The sequence below is a fragment of the Pelodiscus sinensis genome, chromosome 4, assembly GCF_052426305.1.
Source record: "Pelodiscus sinensis isolate ZL-2025 chromosome 4, ASM5242630v1, whole genome shotgun sequence".
Lineage (NCBI taxonomy): Eukaryota > Metazoa > Chordata > Testudines > Trionychidae > Pelodiscus > Pelodiscus sinensis.
In genome coordinates, this window is record NC_143055.1 from 100866210 (window position 1) to 100880940 (window position 14731).

General features: G+C 39.5%; 1 protein-coding gene across 3 annotated transcripts in view; it reads right to left on the bottom strand.

The window, feature by feature from the left end:
* USP53 (ubiquitin specific peptidase 53) overlaps positions 1-14731 on the bottom strand; it is a 70503-nt gene that overhangs the window by 26552 nt on the left and 29220 nt on the right. For all 3 annotated transcript variants that reach the window (XM_006112603.5, XM_075929815.2, XM_075929814.2), the window contains exons 5-13: positions 12905-13018; positions 12734-12816; positions 9829-9934; positions 8944-9090; positions 7092-7241; positions 6417-6588; positions 4651-4800; positions 3248-3394; positions 2209-2935 (exon numbers count right to left, since the gene is read on the bottom strand). In XM_006112603.5, the coding sequence (XP_006112665.3) occupies positions 2209-2935; positions 3248-3394; positions 4651-4800; positions 6417-6588; positions 7092-7241; positions 8944-9090; positions 9829-9934; positions 12734-12816; positions 12905-13018 (1796 nt within the window). The remainder of the gene's footprint in view (positions 1-2208; positions 2936-3247; positions 3395-4650; positions 4801-6416; positions 6589-7091; positions 7242-8943; positions 9091-9828; positions 9935-12733; positions 12817-12904; positions 13019-14731) is intronic.

Sequence of the window (14731 nt, forward strand, 5' to 3'; positions counted from 1 at the left end):
CACCTGGCACGGCACAGAGCCACCCACCCGATGTCCCCCAGCCCACCCCCTCTTCCCAGGACCAGGCTGGCGGCTCCCGGGAGCTTGCCCTGGACCGCAAGAGGCGGGCACCTTCCTGGGCTAGTGCGGACATCGTGGACCTTGTCCACGATCTCCGCACTAGGCACAGGAAAGTGGCCGTCTAGGGCAGGAGAGCTGCCAGCCTGGCCACCCAGGAGCAGGTGTGCATGAAAATCAAGGGGGTCCACTGAGACCCCCGACCCTGAGCCCTGAGCTTACAATGGCCGTCCTGGGTCAGACCAAAGGTCCATCTAGCCCAGTAGCCTGTCTGCCGACAGTGGCCAACCCTAGGGACCCTGGAGGGGATGGACCGAAGACAGTGACCAAGCCATTTGTCTCATGCCATCCCTCTCCAGCCTTCCACAAACTTTGGGCAAGGACACCACTCCTACCCCCTGGCTAAGACTACTCCATGGACCCAACCTCCATGACTTGATCTCACTTCCCTTTAAACTCTGTTCTAGTTGTAGCCTTCACAGCCTCCTGCAGCAAGGGTGTTCCACAGGTTAACTCTTTGCTTTGGGAAGAACAACTTTCTCTTACTAGTTTCAAGCCTGCTACCCATTCCTTTCCTTTGGTGTCCTCTAGTCCTTCTTTATGGGAACTCATGAAGAACTTTTCTGAATGCACCCTCTCCACCCAACTCCTGCTTTTAGAGACCTCTATCCTGTCCCCCCTCCGTCTCCTCTTTTCTAAGCTGAACAGTCCCAGTCTCTGTAGCCTCTCTTCATCTGGGACCTGTTCCCAACCCCTGATAATGTTAGTTGCCCTCCCCTCTCCCAGCCTCTCTCTTCCCCTGTCCCACCTCCTTTTCCCAGTCTCCCCCAGTTTTGTTCAATAAAGACAGAGTCAATGTTGGAAGAAACGTTATCTTTATTTTGTACATCAATAAGAAGAGGGGCTAGGGAAGGGTAAGTGGAAGGAGGTGAGGGAGGAATGGGGTACGAGCCCCTGATGGGGAGGACTGGGCTGGCTCTGCGGGCTTCTGGGGGTGGAAGCTCTCCTGCAGCCCCCCAATTGCCCTCTCTCCCCAGATGGCAGCCTGCGACAAGTGCAGCCGGGCTGATGGCCGAGTGCTGTGATGTGCCCAGTGTGGGTACTCCGGGCAATCCAAGCCAGGACTGCTTTGCAAGCAGGGCACCCCTGAGAACTGTCTGTCCGGGGTGGGGATCGGGACCCTTTAAGCGCAGCCCTCGGCTAGCCTGAGACAGCATCTCCATGCTCTAAGTCCTCCTCTGATGCCCTGCCGGCACTGCTTCCGGCCATCCTTAAGCCCTGTTCAGAGTCCACTCAATGTGGACTTGCTAGTTTGAATTAGCAAAACGCTAATTCGAACTAGTTTTTAGTTCTAGACGCGTTAGTTCGAATTAGCTTAGTTCGAATTAACTAATTCGAACTAAGTTAGTTCGAATTAACGTTGTAGTGTAGACGTACCCATATAGTACAAAACATTTGCTTTACAAACACTAATTTAGAGCATGTCTCCTTACAAAGTGTACAAGTCTTACTGTGTAAGCAGAATATTCTATTGATGAGCAGAATACACAGTTGGTTCTCCATGTTATCAGTGATTAAACAAATGATGTGAATGTGAAAGGTGATTTGTCAATCACATCTTATGTTATTTGGGAACAAAAATTGCTTAAAATGCCTGTGCATTTACATTATAAGCTCTTTCAGGCACAGATGTATTTGGTGCACTTTACCCAGTGAACTGCAAAATGTACATCTAGAGTTCTACATAAATAAAATATTTCATTCTAGATTATATGCAACATTGATTTCATACCAATCTCACAGATTTGTCTATTAATCTTCTCAAATTCTATTCACTAAGGGCTCGATTCTGCAGTCCTTACAAGACTCGAGAATTTAATGAGAATTTTGAACAGTGTTCATTGCACTTATATATAAAATTCATAATTAAAAAGTTCATTTGATTTTGCATTTGTTTCCTACTCAACCCTTCCGACCCTCCAGGAACAAACTTCAGCTTTTCTTAGTGTTTTTACAGATTCTGTCTACAATAAAAGATGGAACGTTTCACATAGTAAACTTAACCCACAATCCAGAAAACACCACATAACATTAAGACAATTTATACTGGCAAAGGCTCTTTTGTATGTTAAAGAGTATTTTTAGCATTACCTGAGGGAAACATTTTCTTTAATAACCTTGATGTCCAGCGGGCTGGTTCCTTCAACAACAGGTGAATCCAGACTGGCAGATCCATTGCTGATATAATCACTACTTTCGTATCCAGATTCAGTTCTTTGCATCTGCCAATTATCAGTATGGACTCTTCTCTCTGTAAATCCTTTACTTTTCTCAGTATTTCCTTTTCCTTCTGAATCCAAGGAACTCCGGCTCCCTGTCTCCTGTTTTGTTTCATCTTCATAGATAGTCATTAACCCTTTCTGGGTCTGGTTCTCTTTTGGCCAAACGTTAAAGCTCTGCTCCTTTTCATGTTTAGGTTTACTGCCTGGATTTGCCTTATGTCGTGGGCTATGCTGCTGCTTCTCAGTTTCACTGAAAATGCTGTCCACATTCAGGGTCTCTCGCATAGGTTTCCAACCTCTGTTTCTGCTTCTGGTGACACTTCCTTTGTCCCTAGAGTCTTGGCTGCAGTCTGTATCATAGCCAGTGGCACTGTCAGCCCTAGTCCTGCTCATCATTTTCTCCCCAGCAGGAAAAGCTTCTGTTTTATTTGACCCTAACACCTGTGCAGTAGGCCTTGTTTGGGTCAGTACTCTTTCATGTTTATAAGGTCCTCTTCCCTGGCTACCATACTGGCGTTGATCAGCATAGGGTCTATATCCATTTCCGGCAGGAGGGGATCCTGACTTAAAGTGAGGGTGGTCATCCCCTATTAGATCTTGTAAATGAAAAACAAAACAAAACAAAAACCTCTAAATAAGTTCTCCTTCCAGTACATTCTTTTAATAAAAACGTCCCTGTCTGACTTTTTTTTGCCTAAGACAGCTATGTATTCCTGCTATGCCATTAAAATTGAAGAAACTACACCTCAAATGCCATATACTTGAAAAAGGTCTGTAAAAGTAGAGACTTTGATTTTAGGTTCTTCCTTTGTCAAAAGTGGCAAATTTAGCATACAACTGACATTTTTAATCTAGACAAATTGATATTTAAAAAAAATCAAGCTTTAGATATGACAGTCTAAGTGTACCTCTGTGTCTCCCAGAGTCTCTTCTTGGTCCTCTCTCTGCATCTTTTCTTAGGTAGGATGGAACGTTTTTCATATCAATTGCCTTCTGAGCACACTCTCTGGAAATGTCCTTCAATTTGTCCTTTTGATCACTGTATCCTAACTTAACTGCAAAAATAGTCATTATTACATCTTAAACAGTTGTTTATTATACCTTCATTTTTCAGATACTAGTAACAGAATTACATACAAATACTATACCATCTTTTATTTATCTCAAATTTTAGAAGCCCAGAACATTCTGCACAGAGAAAACCTTAATGGATTTAAATATAATACTTGCCTGAAAGGAATCCTTACAAATGACAAGGTATAACATTTAATTGACAAAATGTGTACATTATGCTTCATGAAAACAAGGTTTATTTGTAGGTGTGAACATATTACACATTTTCCTTTAGATCTAAAGAATTAACCTTTAGGGTTAACACGAAAACACTGAAGAGAGAGTTTAAATACTAATTATTGCATCTAAAGCAAGGCTCTGTTTTTGAGAATGCAACTGAGTTTCAATAAAGAATCTGTTTCATTGAAATTGATGCTTCCCAATCAAAGAGCAGTGTCCATTTTTATGTCACCATTAGTCTCAAGTGAGTTAGTAGCAAGTTGAACATTTTTAAAATTAAACAACAACAATAGCAGCAGCTAACAAGTCAGGCTTCAAGATATATGAAGAAAATAATTTTAGCTAATATCTATATCTTCTAGACACTAGTAGACAAGCGGGGGTAATTAGCACAGAAGAGAAATAAATCTCAATTAAGCAGTACCAGTTTCTCCTAGCTAGATCTTTCCTTCTCTTACTGGACTTTAAGGTGTAAGCCACATTGGCAAGGGGAAAACTGCCTGTAACTCAACAAGGGAAAAAGAGGTGGAAGTGAGGGCAAGTTGTGTCTTTCCTGCATTGGCATCATCCAATGTTGACATCCTGATATGAGACTTTTGTAATCTGTCTTAACTTGAAAATCTGATTTATATATGAAAATGGACTGATGTTTTAACAAATGCAGTAGAAAGACACTATGAAAAGGAAGTGACTATTACTACTTATGCTTTCAAACACATGATAAGAAAAGATTAAAAAGCAAAGAATTACATACAACAACTACAGGCCAACATACTATAATAGGGGATTTTATAGGGGAGAAAGCAGTGGAGAACTGGTATGTGTGTATAGTCAGAAAGTGATTACATTCAAATATCATTTTTCGTATGTCACTTAATCATCCTTTGTGATTGGTACTGAATTCTCCACCTATGATGGAACTTTTTCAGAACAAGCTTTGCAACCAAAGAAAATGTAGCCAAACTTACACAGCTGAGAAAAAAAAGTTAGTAAATTGGATATTTAAGTAGGTACATACCTGGCCCTCTACCACTACTTGCTTGAATATGGCTTCTACTAAATGGTGAATTGTCTGTCTGAAATTTTGTATTGCTCTTTTGACTAGCACTCTCTCCAAATCCATTCTCTTTTGTGAGATCTGATTTTGGAACAGCTGGCTTCTCAAATCCTATAAAATTACACAATCTTCATAAATGAAATTATTGCTCATTTACATCTTGACCACATTTATTTTTAATTTCAAGAATTAAAAAGTATAGTTTTGGATTACTTTAAATGTTATATAACAGTTTACTTAAGATTTTTTGTAACATGTTACACATTCAATTTCCCAGTATAAACATGGTGATGGTGTTCATTTCTGATTGTCTTCCTTGAGACAATCAGGTAGCAGTTCATGAAACAAATGGAAACAGGCCAAATCTAATTTTGCAGATACAGGCAGCAAAGGGGGAGGGGGCAAAGAAGGCATTTGAAAGCGACAGCGCCACACAGCTGAGCCCAGGATCAGCTGTGCGGCGCTGCATGCGTAGAGCCCGGGATCAGTTGGGGAGCCCTCAGCTGTCCCTGGCTCTGCATGGCATTTCAAAGCAGCAGAGCAGCATGGAGTCTGGGATCAGCGGGGGACTCTGAGTCCCCCACTGACCCCAGGCTCCATGCTGCGTTGCCAATCTGAAATGCACAAGAGCCCCCACTGGGGTCTCTTGTGCATTTCAAAATTGGCACTCGCATGCAGTCGAGTCAGTGGGACTTCCTGCTGGCCCTGGGCTGCACACGGAGTTCCACATTCCACCTTTGAAATGTACAAAGGGGCTCTTGTACGTTTCAAAAGGAAGAATGCAGAAGTGTCTATCTACTGGTCGATGGAAATTCCATCGACTAGTCAATTAACCGCTAATTAACATCCTTAAGCTAGATGGACCTTTGGTCTGAACCATTAGGGACTTTATGTTCTTAAACGATGACCACAGTTCCACCATCTTATACTGGAAACCTACTGACTGTTAGACTTATCTACATGCCTCTAGCTTCCACCCAAAACACATTTCCCAATCAGTTTTTTACAGCCAGGCCCTAACATACAACTGGATGTGCTCCAATCCCACAGACAGAGACAAACACCTACAGGATCTCTATCAGGCATTTTTAAAACTTAAATACCCTCTCAGGGAAGTGAGGAAAGAAAGAGATTGGCAGAGCCAGACGAGTACCCAGGCATCAGTTTCTTCAAGACAGGACCAACTAACAAAGTAACCGAACACTACTAAGCATCACCTACAGCCCCCAACTTAAACAGACCACTCTATTAGCCTCATTTAGCACACTCTAGTTGACAAGATTTCTCCCCCTCCCCCCTTCCCTCTCCCATTCCCCTCTTTTTCTGCTATTTATTTGTAACTCTGGACCCTTTGTTCCGTTTATCTGAAGAAGTGGGTTGGGACCACAAAAGCTCATGATACTATCAACATTCTTTATTAGTCTCTAAGATGCTGCAGGACCATGTTGTTTTTTAATTTTTTTCAGTTACAGACTAACATGGCTACCCTTCTGTGTAATTTTAGTGTGTTATAGCCATTAGTGTTTTCATAGTTAAAAAATTTTTCTAGTTAGGAATCCTTTATTCATGTCTCAATTCACATTTACAACAAAACATTATGTGTAAAGAATACACACACACGCTATCAAAGACGTTTAGATAATTTTTCATCAAGGCACTTCAGAACTTGACAGCTAATTAACCCCTGATGCTGGTCATGTTAATGATATTAGTCAAGACTTCATTACCCAAATCATCTGCATTTCCTCCAGCTGCTTTGTAATGAGACCAGTGAATGGTATGTTTAGGGGCATCCTCTGTGGATACAGCTGTACCATCTGGGTTAGCATAAAACAACAGCAATGGCTGAAAGTGACACCGAATGCACTTGGAGACCACATCTTTCCATTTTGTTCCAATCTAATAAGAAAAAGTCCATATTTTTGCAAATATAAAAATATCTAATACTTCAACTCCATTATAAGCATCATAAATAAACTGAAGACATTACACAAACTGAATATCTCATCCTAGAAACACAATTATAGAAGTAATACTCATTTTAAATTTATGCAAGTTAGAGGAGAAAAGCAAACATTTGCAAGCTAATCATCAATACACTACAAATATAGCCATCAAGAGTTCATCATATTAATTATTAAATCTATTAATATGATTTTCTTAGTATGTTCAATGAAATTAATGTTCATTTTAGAAGAGTGAAGTTGTGCATATATTTTTTACTTAAAATTGACTTGTCAGACTATTTTTGTTAAACTAAGGAAATTTGGTTTGTGTTTTAAGTTTGGCAAGAAAAGAATGAATTAGGCCTAAAATGTAGGAAACAATATATTTTGGGCACCATAGACCATTTAAAAAAAAATCAAGGTACTTAAATCTACTAGCAGTAATGCAAAGCCTACCTCTTTGACATTAGCATCATCAAACAGCACCCACTTGCAGCTCTTGGTATGAAAGGCAAAGGCACAATAGTGTCGGCTTGTGTAGCAAATCATCCCCACGAGAAAAAGTTCACTATTTTTGGCCTGTTCATCTGTAACTCTATAGAATAGCTGTAAAAGTGATTATGTATAGATTAAAGAAAAATACATGAAAGGATAAAGTTAGATTCAGTTAACACTAATATTCCATAGCCACTATTTGTCTGAAAGCAATTCCATGAATATTAAGTTTCAAATTAATAATCTACAATACTGAAGATTTAGAATTTAACCAATTTTACCAATACTTAGGATTTTAATACTCACATTTTATCACTAAAATATGTATATACACAGTTCCAAAGCAATATTTTAAATATTCAAAAATACTTCCCAAATATGTAGGTTTGTTTAGTAGGACAATGCTTTGTGAACAAATACATCAACATTCTAGGAATTTTGTAGCTTAGTGGAGAAGCTGGGTAAGATTTTGTTGGTATAGGAAGTTATTCAATACTGTCACTTCCTAAGTATACTGTGTGAAAAAGGTCTCAGTTAAAACTGATTAATGAACACAATTTTGTTAGGTTTCTCTCACATGGATGAAATGCTGGTCAAACAGGAATGCTGGCTAGTGACCACTACGGGGACCTGTGCTACAACACTGAAGGCAAACAGATAGGCAAAAGTTATACAAGAACCTTTTAACTACTTCCTTCCCTTCACCACAAATTCTAAAAACCAGATTTGACAGACTATAGATTCAAATCCTGGTAAACAAGCCAGCCCTTCAACTTTCCAAAAGAAAATTCCATTATAGTATTGGAGAATCTCTGGGGAGTATTTGAAAAGGGAATATATGCTTTGTGTGGGCATTCAAGACTCCATGACACTTTTGATAAGGAAAGAGCTATGCTCTAATGCCTTTATCAAAATTTACTTTTACATTTGTATAGCATGCTGTGTATCATTTATCTATCTGGCTGCTGCTACTTTCCATTTTTAAAGAAGGTATTTTCAGTGGAGAATCTGTATGCACAATTCTTAGAGACAAAGTCCTTTATATAAATAATACATATAAATGATTTAAAGTTTAGGTTCCAAAGTCAAGCACTCAAAAGTTAAGAAATGTCAGAGTTAAGGTTGCATTCATGTTTTCTTGTGTTTGTCTGTATTATGACAGGAGTTACATAAACATGTAATGTCTAAATCTCAGCCTCATTCTGTGTACATGATGACCCGTGCTCAGGGAACTGATTAATCTCTTGTGTAATGAGACATGGAAATCTGCAGGAGCATCTTCATTTATTGCAGAAGTTTTATCTACATAAAAAAGGATGGTCTCATGGTTAAGGCAGCTGAATGCCACCCCTCGAGAACTCTCCCAAAGAGTACCTACGTGATACATTGGAATCACTTAAACCAAGCTTTTCACAAGCAGCCACTTAAGTGTTCATTTCCTGGGTACTCAATGCTCATTAGACCTGTGCCTTCAACATATACAGTGCTATAAAATGCACCAACTTGTCTGAAAAACAGGCCCTCACTATCTCAAGTTAGCAGACACTTGACAATCTTGCCATTACACTCAACACCTCAGTTCCCCAGCCATAAAATGGAGCTATCACCACTTCATCCCATAGGTGTTTTGTGAAAATTAATAGATTAGCTCACACAAAATAGATCAGGGAATATATTTAAGTGTTAATTGTAATTCTAAAGTTAGTTGTATATAAAGTTATTTCAAGTAACAAAAGATATGAAGAAGGGCATGACCATGGGGCATTTGCTATTTGGACTGAAATTTTGAACAAGACCGTTTTAATTCAGATACCCCAGGAAGATAAAGTTGTGTTGCCAGATTCCGTATGACATCTTCTGTCAGGTCAGAATGTTCTGAATCCCAGACTAAACCGATTGTCACAATCTCAGGACAATTCATGAGAACACGACGGATTTTTATTTTTTGACCACAGTTACTCTAGAAGAAAAAAAAAAAGAGAGAAAAGATAGAGCATGCCAAAAATTAAGAAAATTAGAGTTACTGGGTGACCAGAGTAAAAATAAAGCAGTTTCACAATTCCTTCTAAACCTCAAGTTTAAATTTAGTTATTTCTAAACTGACAGTAGCAATCACATTTTATTATAAAAACACAAGATACATCTTGACCATGTCATCTCCAAAGTCAGACAGACTTCATACACCCTCCCGCTATGGCAAATTTCTGAGATGGAGGGCTTTGACTTTATTATAATTTTCTTCTCTCTGATCCGTGCTGCTTTGTCAATATCTTGGATTCTTCTGGAATATTTCTCAGTAGCTCTGAAACAAACAGTACTAGAACAAGAAGGCAAACACAAGACAGAGAGAGAAAGGAAGGCAGGCATAAGCAAGAAATAAGAGGAAAATGTACATGAAGAACCAGATGGAAGACAGCCTATTTTGTCAAATCATATCAATACTAAACACATTAAAAGGAAGTTGCATTTAGTCATTGAGCTTTATCAAGTTCAACCAAATTATACGATTTGTTAGTAAGTGAAGAGTTTTAGCTAACAAAACCCAGCTGTTGATCTAAGAGTAGATGCAAGTATTTGTATGTTCAAACCTGAGCTGCACACAAATGCTGTTCAAAATATGACAGACTCTGAATACTAGGAAATTATCCCCTATATACAAATCATAGAAATATAGTAACTGTTTATTCTGTCTACTTACAGGACACTTCCTAAAGTCATCAGTAGTATTTGCAGCCTGTAGCAATTCTGCAAACATTTCCGGCTTGAAACGCTCATGCCTTTCCATCATTCTGTCAACTTCGTTGCTGTAAATATGAAATAGGAATACATTTAACTAGAAATCACCCACTTTAATAGTAAACAGATTTAAGCGCTCACAAGAAATCTCTCAAAAATTTAGCGTGGCAATGTATACCTAAAATGTAATGAATGATTGCCCAGTTTTCTTAACTGATATTTACCCTTTTTTTCTTTAGTGAATTTAGTTCTCCTGAAATGGTAGCTTATCAACCCTGAAAGCCCTCTACCCAGAGAAGGTTATAATGTGGACTGCAGACAAGCAAGTTTCCCCACAATGGCACTGCTATGTGCCTCAAACCTGACTAGAATGATTATATTACTAGTAAAAGGGCAGTTAAATTGCTAGATTATCAGATGCAAAACATGGGTACTCTGATGTTATCAATCTGTTAGGAACGATAGTTAGATCAACTCATTTCATGGTAAAGAGACTGTGGAATAGCAGAATTTTTGTACTGAATTTCAGTAACAGGTTAAAGTTACTGTCGGCCTTGATAGAAGCAAAAAGTGAGTTAACATTAATTGTTTTCAATCATGAAAGGAAGATAATGCAGGGAGTTTGCTCAAGTTTTCATCTCATTTCCGCACAACAATGAGTTCCTAGTACACCTGGAGAACATTTAAAAAAATGATGTGACCTATGTACGGTTTTATTGATGTACGGAGAAGGCTGGAAGAGTTTATTTTTATTGTTTGTTGAGGGATTCCTTATATTATAAAAACCTCAAGAAAGCTCTCTCCCTCAAAAAACTAAAAAACAAAAAACAAAACAAAAAACCCCCACAATTAAACAGCCCCACTTTCAGATAAATCACAAAAGTTGACCAAAATAAACCAACACAGAGACATGCTGGAGATACTTCTGCAAAACAAAGGAGACCAGACTTGACAAATGTGTTGATATTTCTAAAGCTAAAAGTCAGAAAAAAAAGTTCTCATACCTCAAGGAAAAGCAAAAGAAGAAAAAAAAATACGACAAACTTTCGATTTGGCATGCAAACTATCTATATATATAAATACTATCTATCTATATATATATATAAAAACACAATTTCACTTAAGAATCCACCATCTTTCCTTTTCACCTGAGCTCACAACCTAGTTATTTTCAGCTCCTTTCTTCACAAAAGTAAATCTGGTTACTTCCCTCCCTCCCCCATTTATAACTTCTCCAAAAATCCATCAGTTTACTTTCTATTATCATGACTAAAACTTTGTCTCGTCCCGCTCATCTCACTCTTCAAACTACTGAAACATGCTTCTCTTATATTACCTTCCTGCCTTTTCTGTAATATCCCAGAATACATCCAATTGTTGCTAGCAGACCAGCTTGTCTGTTGTTCTAACAAATATATCGAAACACGTACGCAGGTTGGAGCTTCCTGGTCTGGCACTCTTGGGACCTGACTAATCCCAGATGAGGGATATTACTGGGGGCCAGAAATGAGCTTCCCTGGCTCCTGCTGCCATCTCCACCCCCTGCCCTGCTGCCCCATGGGGCTTCCCAGCTCCCCAGATAGCCCAGCTGGGTCACACGCTGGGCTTCCCATGCCCCCTCCCTCCCTCCCGCAGACCGGCTCTCCCTGCACAACCCAACTGAGCCGCATGTCGGCCTTCCCAGTTCCCATCACCAACACCCGCTCAGCTGAGCTGCACACCAGCAGCTTTCCAGCTCCCGGTCCTATGAGCAGCCCAGGTGGGCTGCACACTGGCCTCCTGCCCCCCTACTCCTCCATCACCTCCGACTTCAGTCCCCTCCTCCCTGGAGCATGCAAGGACTCTCTGATCCTGGTACATGTTGACAGACCAGAGAGTCCTGGCATATAGATGTACAACCTGTACAATTATCAATAAAGAATTTGAAAGAGATACAGTAATTCGTGGTAGAGCAGAGGAATTTTTTGCATTACTATTCTTATTTTAGTTACCATAATTTTTCCATCCTTCTCAGAAAGCTAATTCTATTACGCGATTGATCCTTCTGCAGCAGTTAGGTTTGCCAGGTGTCCAGTATTCACCCGGACAGTCTGCCATTTTTGCCTCCTGTCCGGTAAAAAAATTCAGAGAATACCGGACACCTAAAATGTCTGGTATTTTCTGATTTTTTTTCCCCGGCCAGGAGGCAAAAATGCCGGGCACCTGGCAACCCTACCAACACACAGCGCCCGGCCTCTGCCTCCCAACACCCCCAGCCCCCATGCTTTCCTGGTTCCGCAAGGCTGCCGGCACAAAAAGGCTGCTGACCAAGGCTTCCCCTGGATCTTAGTGCTCAAGCTCTCCCCTGTTCCTATCCCTGCACTCACTCTTAAAGGGAACATGCTGTTTTGTTTTAATTTTTTGGGGGGTGGGGAGGGTGGCTCAACAACTTTGGTCTCCTCCCCCCCCCCCCTTTTTTTCCCCCCCTTCAACAGAATTTTTTCTGGTGGGTGTTTTTTTTTTTTTTTTTTTTTTTTTTTTTTTTGAGGGGATGGGAGTGGGGAGGGGGTTCAGTATTTTTTTTCCAACCATCTGGCAACCCTAGCAGCAGTCAATGACAGATGGAATAAGCACAGCATGAAGTATTTTGTATACTACTTGAAAATTAAGGGACAGTCAATTTAGATTACTTCCTTTTTCATTGATAGGCTAAGCAGAAGCCAATCAATACCAATCAAGTCCTTTCTATGTTCTTTACTATCTAAAATTTGTATACATATTTGGAAAATTTGTCATATGTCAATTTTAGCAAAGAAACAAATAGGAACATTTATTGCATTTTATGTGGAGGGAGAAATTGGACAGAGAAATGATAAAAAGGAACTTACCACAAGGCTGTTGTAGAAATATAGCGCACAAATTCTGTAAAAGGCAAGGGATCAGATGATGCTCCACAACTACGGCATACACACTGCAAATAAACAAGATTTTTTTCATTTTCACTACTTCACGAAATTGGCAATAAAACAGCAGAAAAAGCTGATTCACAAAGATCTGACCTGTTCATATAGTGTCATAGCAAACTTCTGATGAGTGATGCAGGATTTAGAAGTGCACATGTCTGTTTCACTGCTTGGCACGATGTGGAAATGAATTCGCTCAAGTATATTTTCCTAAACAAAATGACGACATTTTTAAATAGATGGATTTTCATCTCTTATCAATTCACTTTCTGTAAATACTACCAATAGTGTGTTACTCTGGCCAATTCTCCTAATGGCTTCAGGAAATTTACTTCCTAACTGTTGGCAGGAAATATGTATTTATCACCGTCCCAGTTAATGGCAGCCTATATTCTCTTCTCAGACAGTTTCTAATATTAACAAAATAGAATGAGAGCTAACAAGTGGCCTTCAGACATGCCGTCTCCTTTGTAGAAAGTCAATTAAGCTGGAATCAAAGTTCACCTTTCTGCAAGAAGTATCTTAAGGATATGCCTACACTGCAATGTAGACCAATACTCAGACTCAGGCTTGAGTCCAACCTCCATTCCACTTACATGCAGATCTCCAGGACTCAGCCCAAATGTGCTAGAATCCTTCAATGATGTTGGGTCTGAGCCAGTCAAGCCAGCAACCAGGGTTCAAGCTCTACTGCTTTGTCATGTAGACAAAGATCCCTCAATTTGAGTTCCAGAAATCTATCAAAAGTATCCCACAATCATAGAAATATGGGGCTGAAAGGACCTCAAAAATCAAGTCTAGCCCCTGAGCTGTGACAAGGACCAAGTAAACCTAGACCACCCTTAACAGGTGTTTGTCCAATTTGTTTTAAAAGACTCCAACAATGGGACATCATGACCATCCTGGGAAGCCTATTCCAGAGCTTAAACACCTGTGGATGAGGCCAGGGTAGTTATTACCACAAGTAACTAGCTGAAAATGTTGCTTCATGGCAATGCTCTTCTCCAGAAAGGTGCTTATTAATCAGCTGCGAAATAGCTAGAAACTGAGGAAATATCACAAACTTTTCAGCAAGAAGGGTCAATGCTCAAGTTGTCTAACAACTAGGAGGTAGAGCTAGTCAAGCTACAAACAAGAGGAATGGTAGTCCAGTTACAGATTGGGAATGCTCCTTGCAGAAAAAAAAATTTAATTCCAGTAGGCCATCACATTAATCAAAATGATTTTAAGCTTGATACCAATTGTGTTAATCGACACAAACAGCATCTCAGCAATCAGTAACTATAATAAGTTACTAGATCACTTTCTTTCATGCAATCAGATACCAAATCAATGGATTAAACACAAGGAAGCTTTTCTAAGCCATCTTTTCATTGTTTTTCAGAGCATGAGAAACAGGGCCAATTCCTTAAAATTCAATGGAGGTGTGCCAATTTACACAAGAACTTGGCTCCCAAAGTTTCAAAATGTCTAGTGCCATCAATTTCATTATGGAATATGAAGCAGTGGTGACAACTTAAAAGAAGTAATCAGTAATTTGTTATAAAGCTGCTCTGAAAATCCTAACCATATCGGGACAGTCACATAGCACTACATAGACAAAATGTGATTTATTTTCATTAAGGAGCTTACAATCTACGTCAATTTACAAAAAACAGAAAGTGTAGAAAATATGTCAGCAATTCTCAAATTTGGAAAACGTAGGAGTTGAAATACAATGAAGATGCAAGTAATTCACTGACTCTACATTACATTAGAAACAAACAATTTTAAGCTATTGGAATTTTAGTGTGCCTCAACAGAGATGACAGGATCTACATGAATACTTAGGACTAAAATTTTTTCGGTGATTTCCCAACAACGTTCTGAGATTTAGATGACACCATGGTAAAAAAGTCTGCATGTCTGTCTACACTCACATTC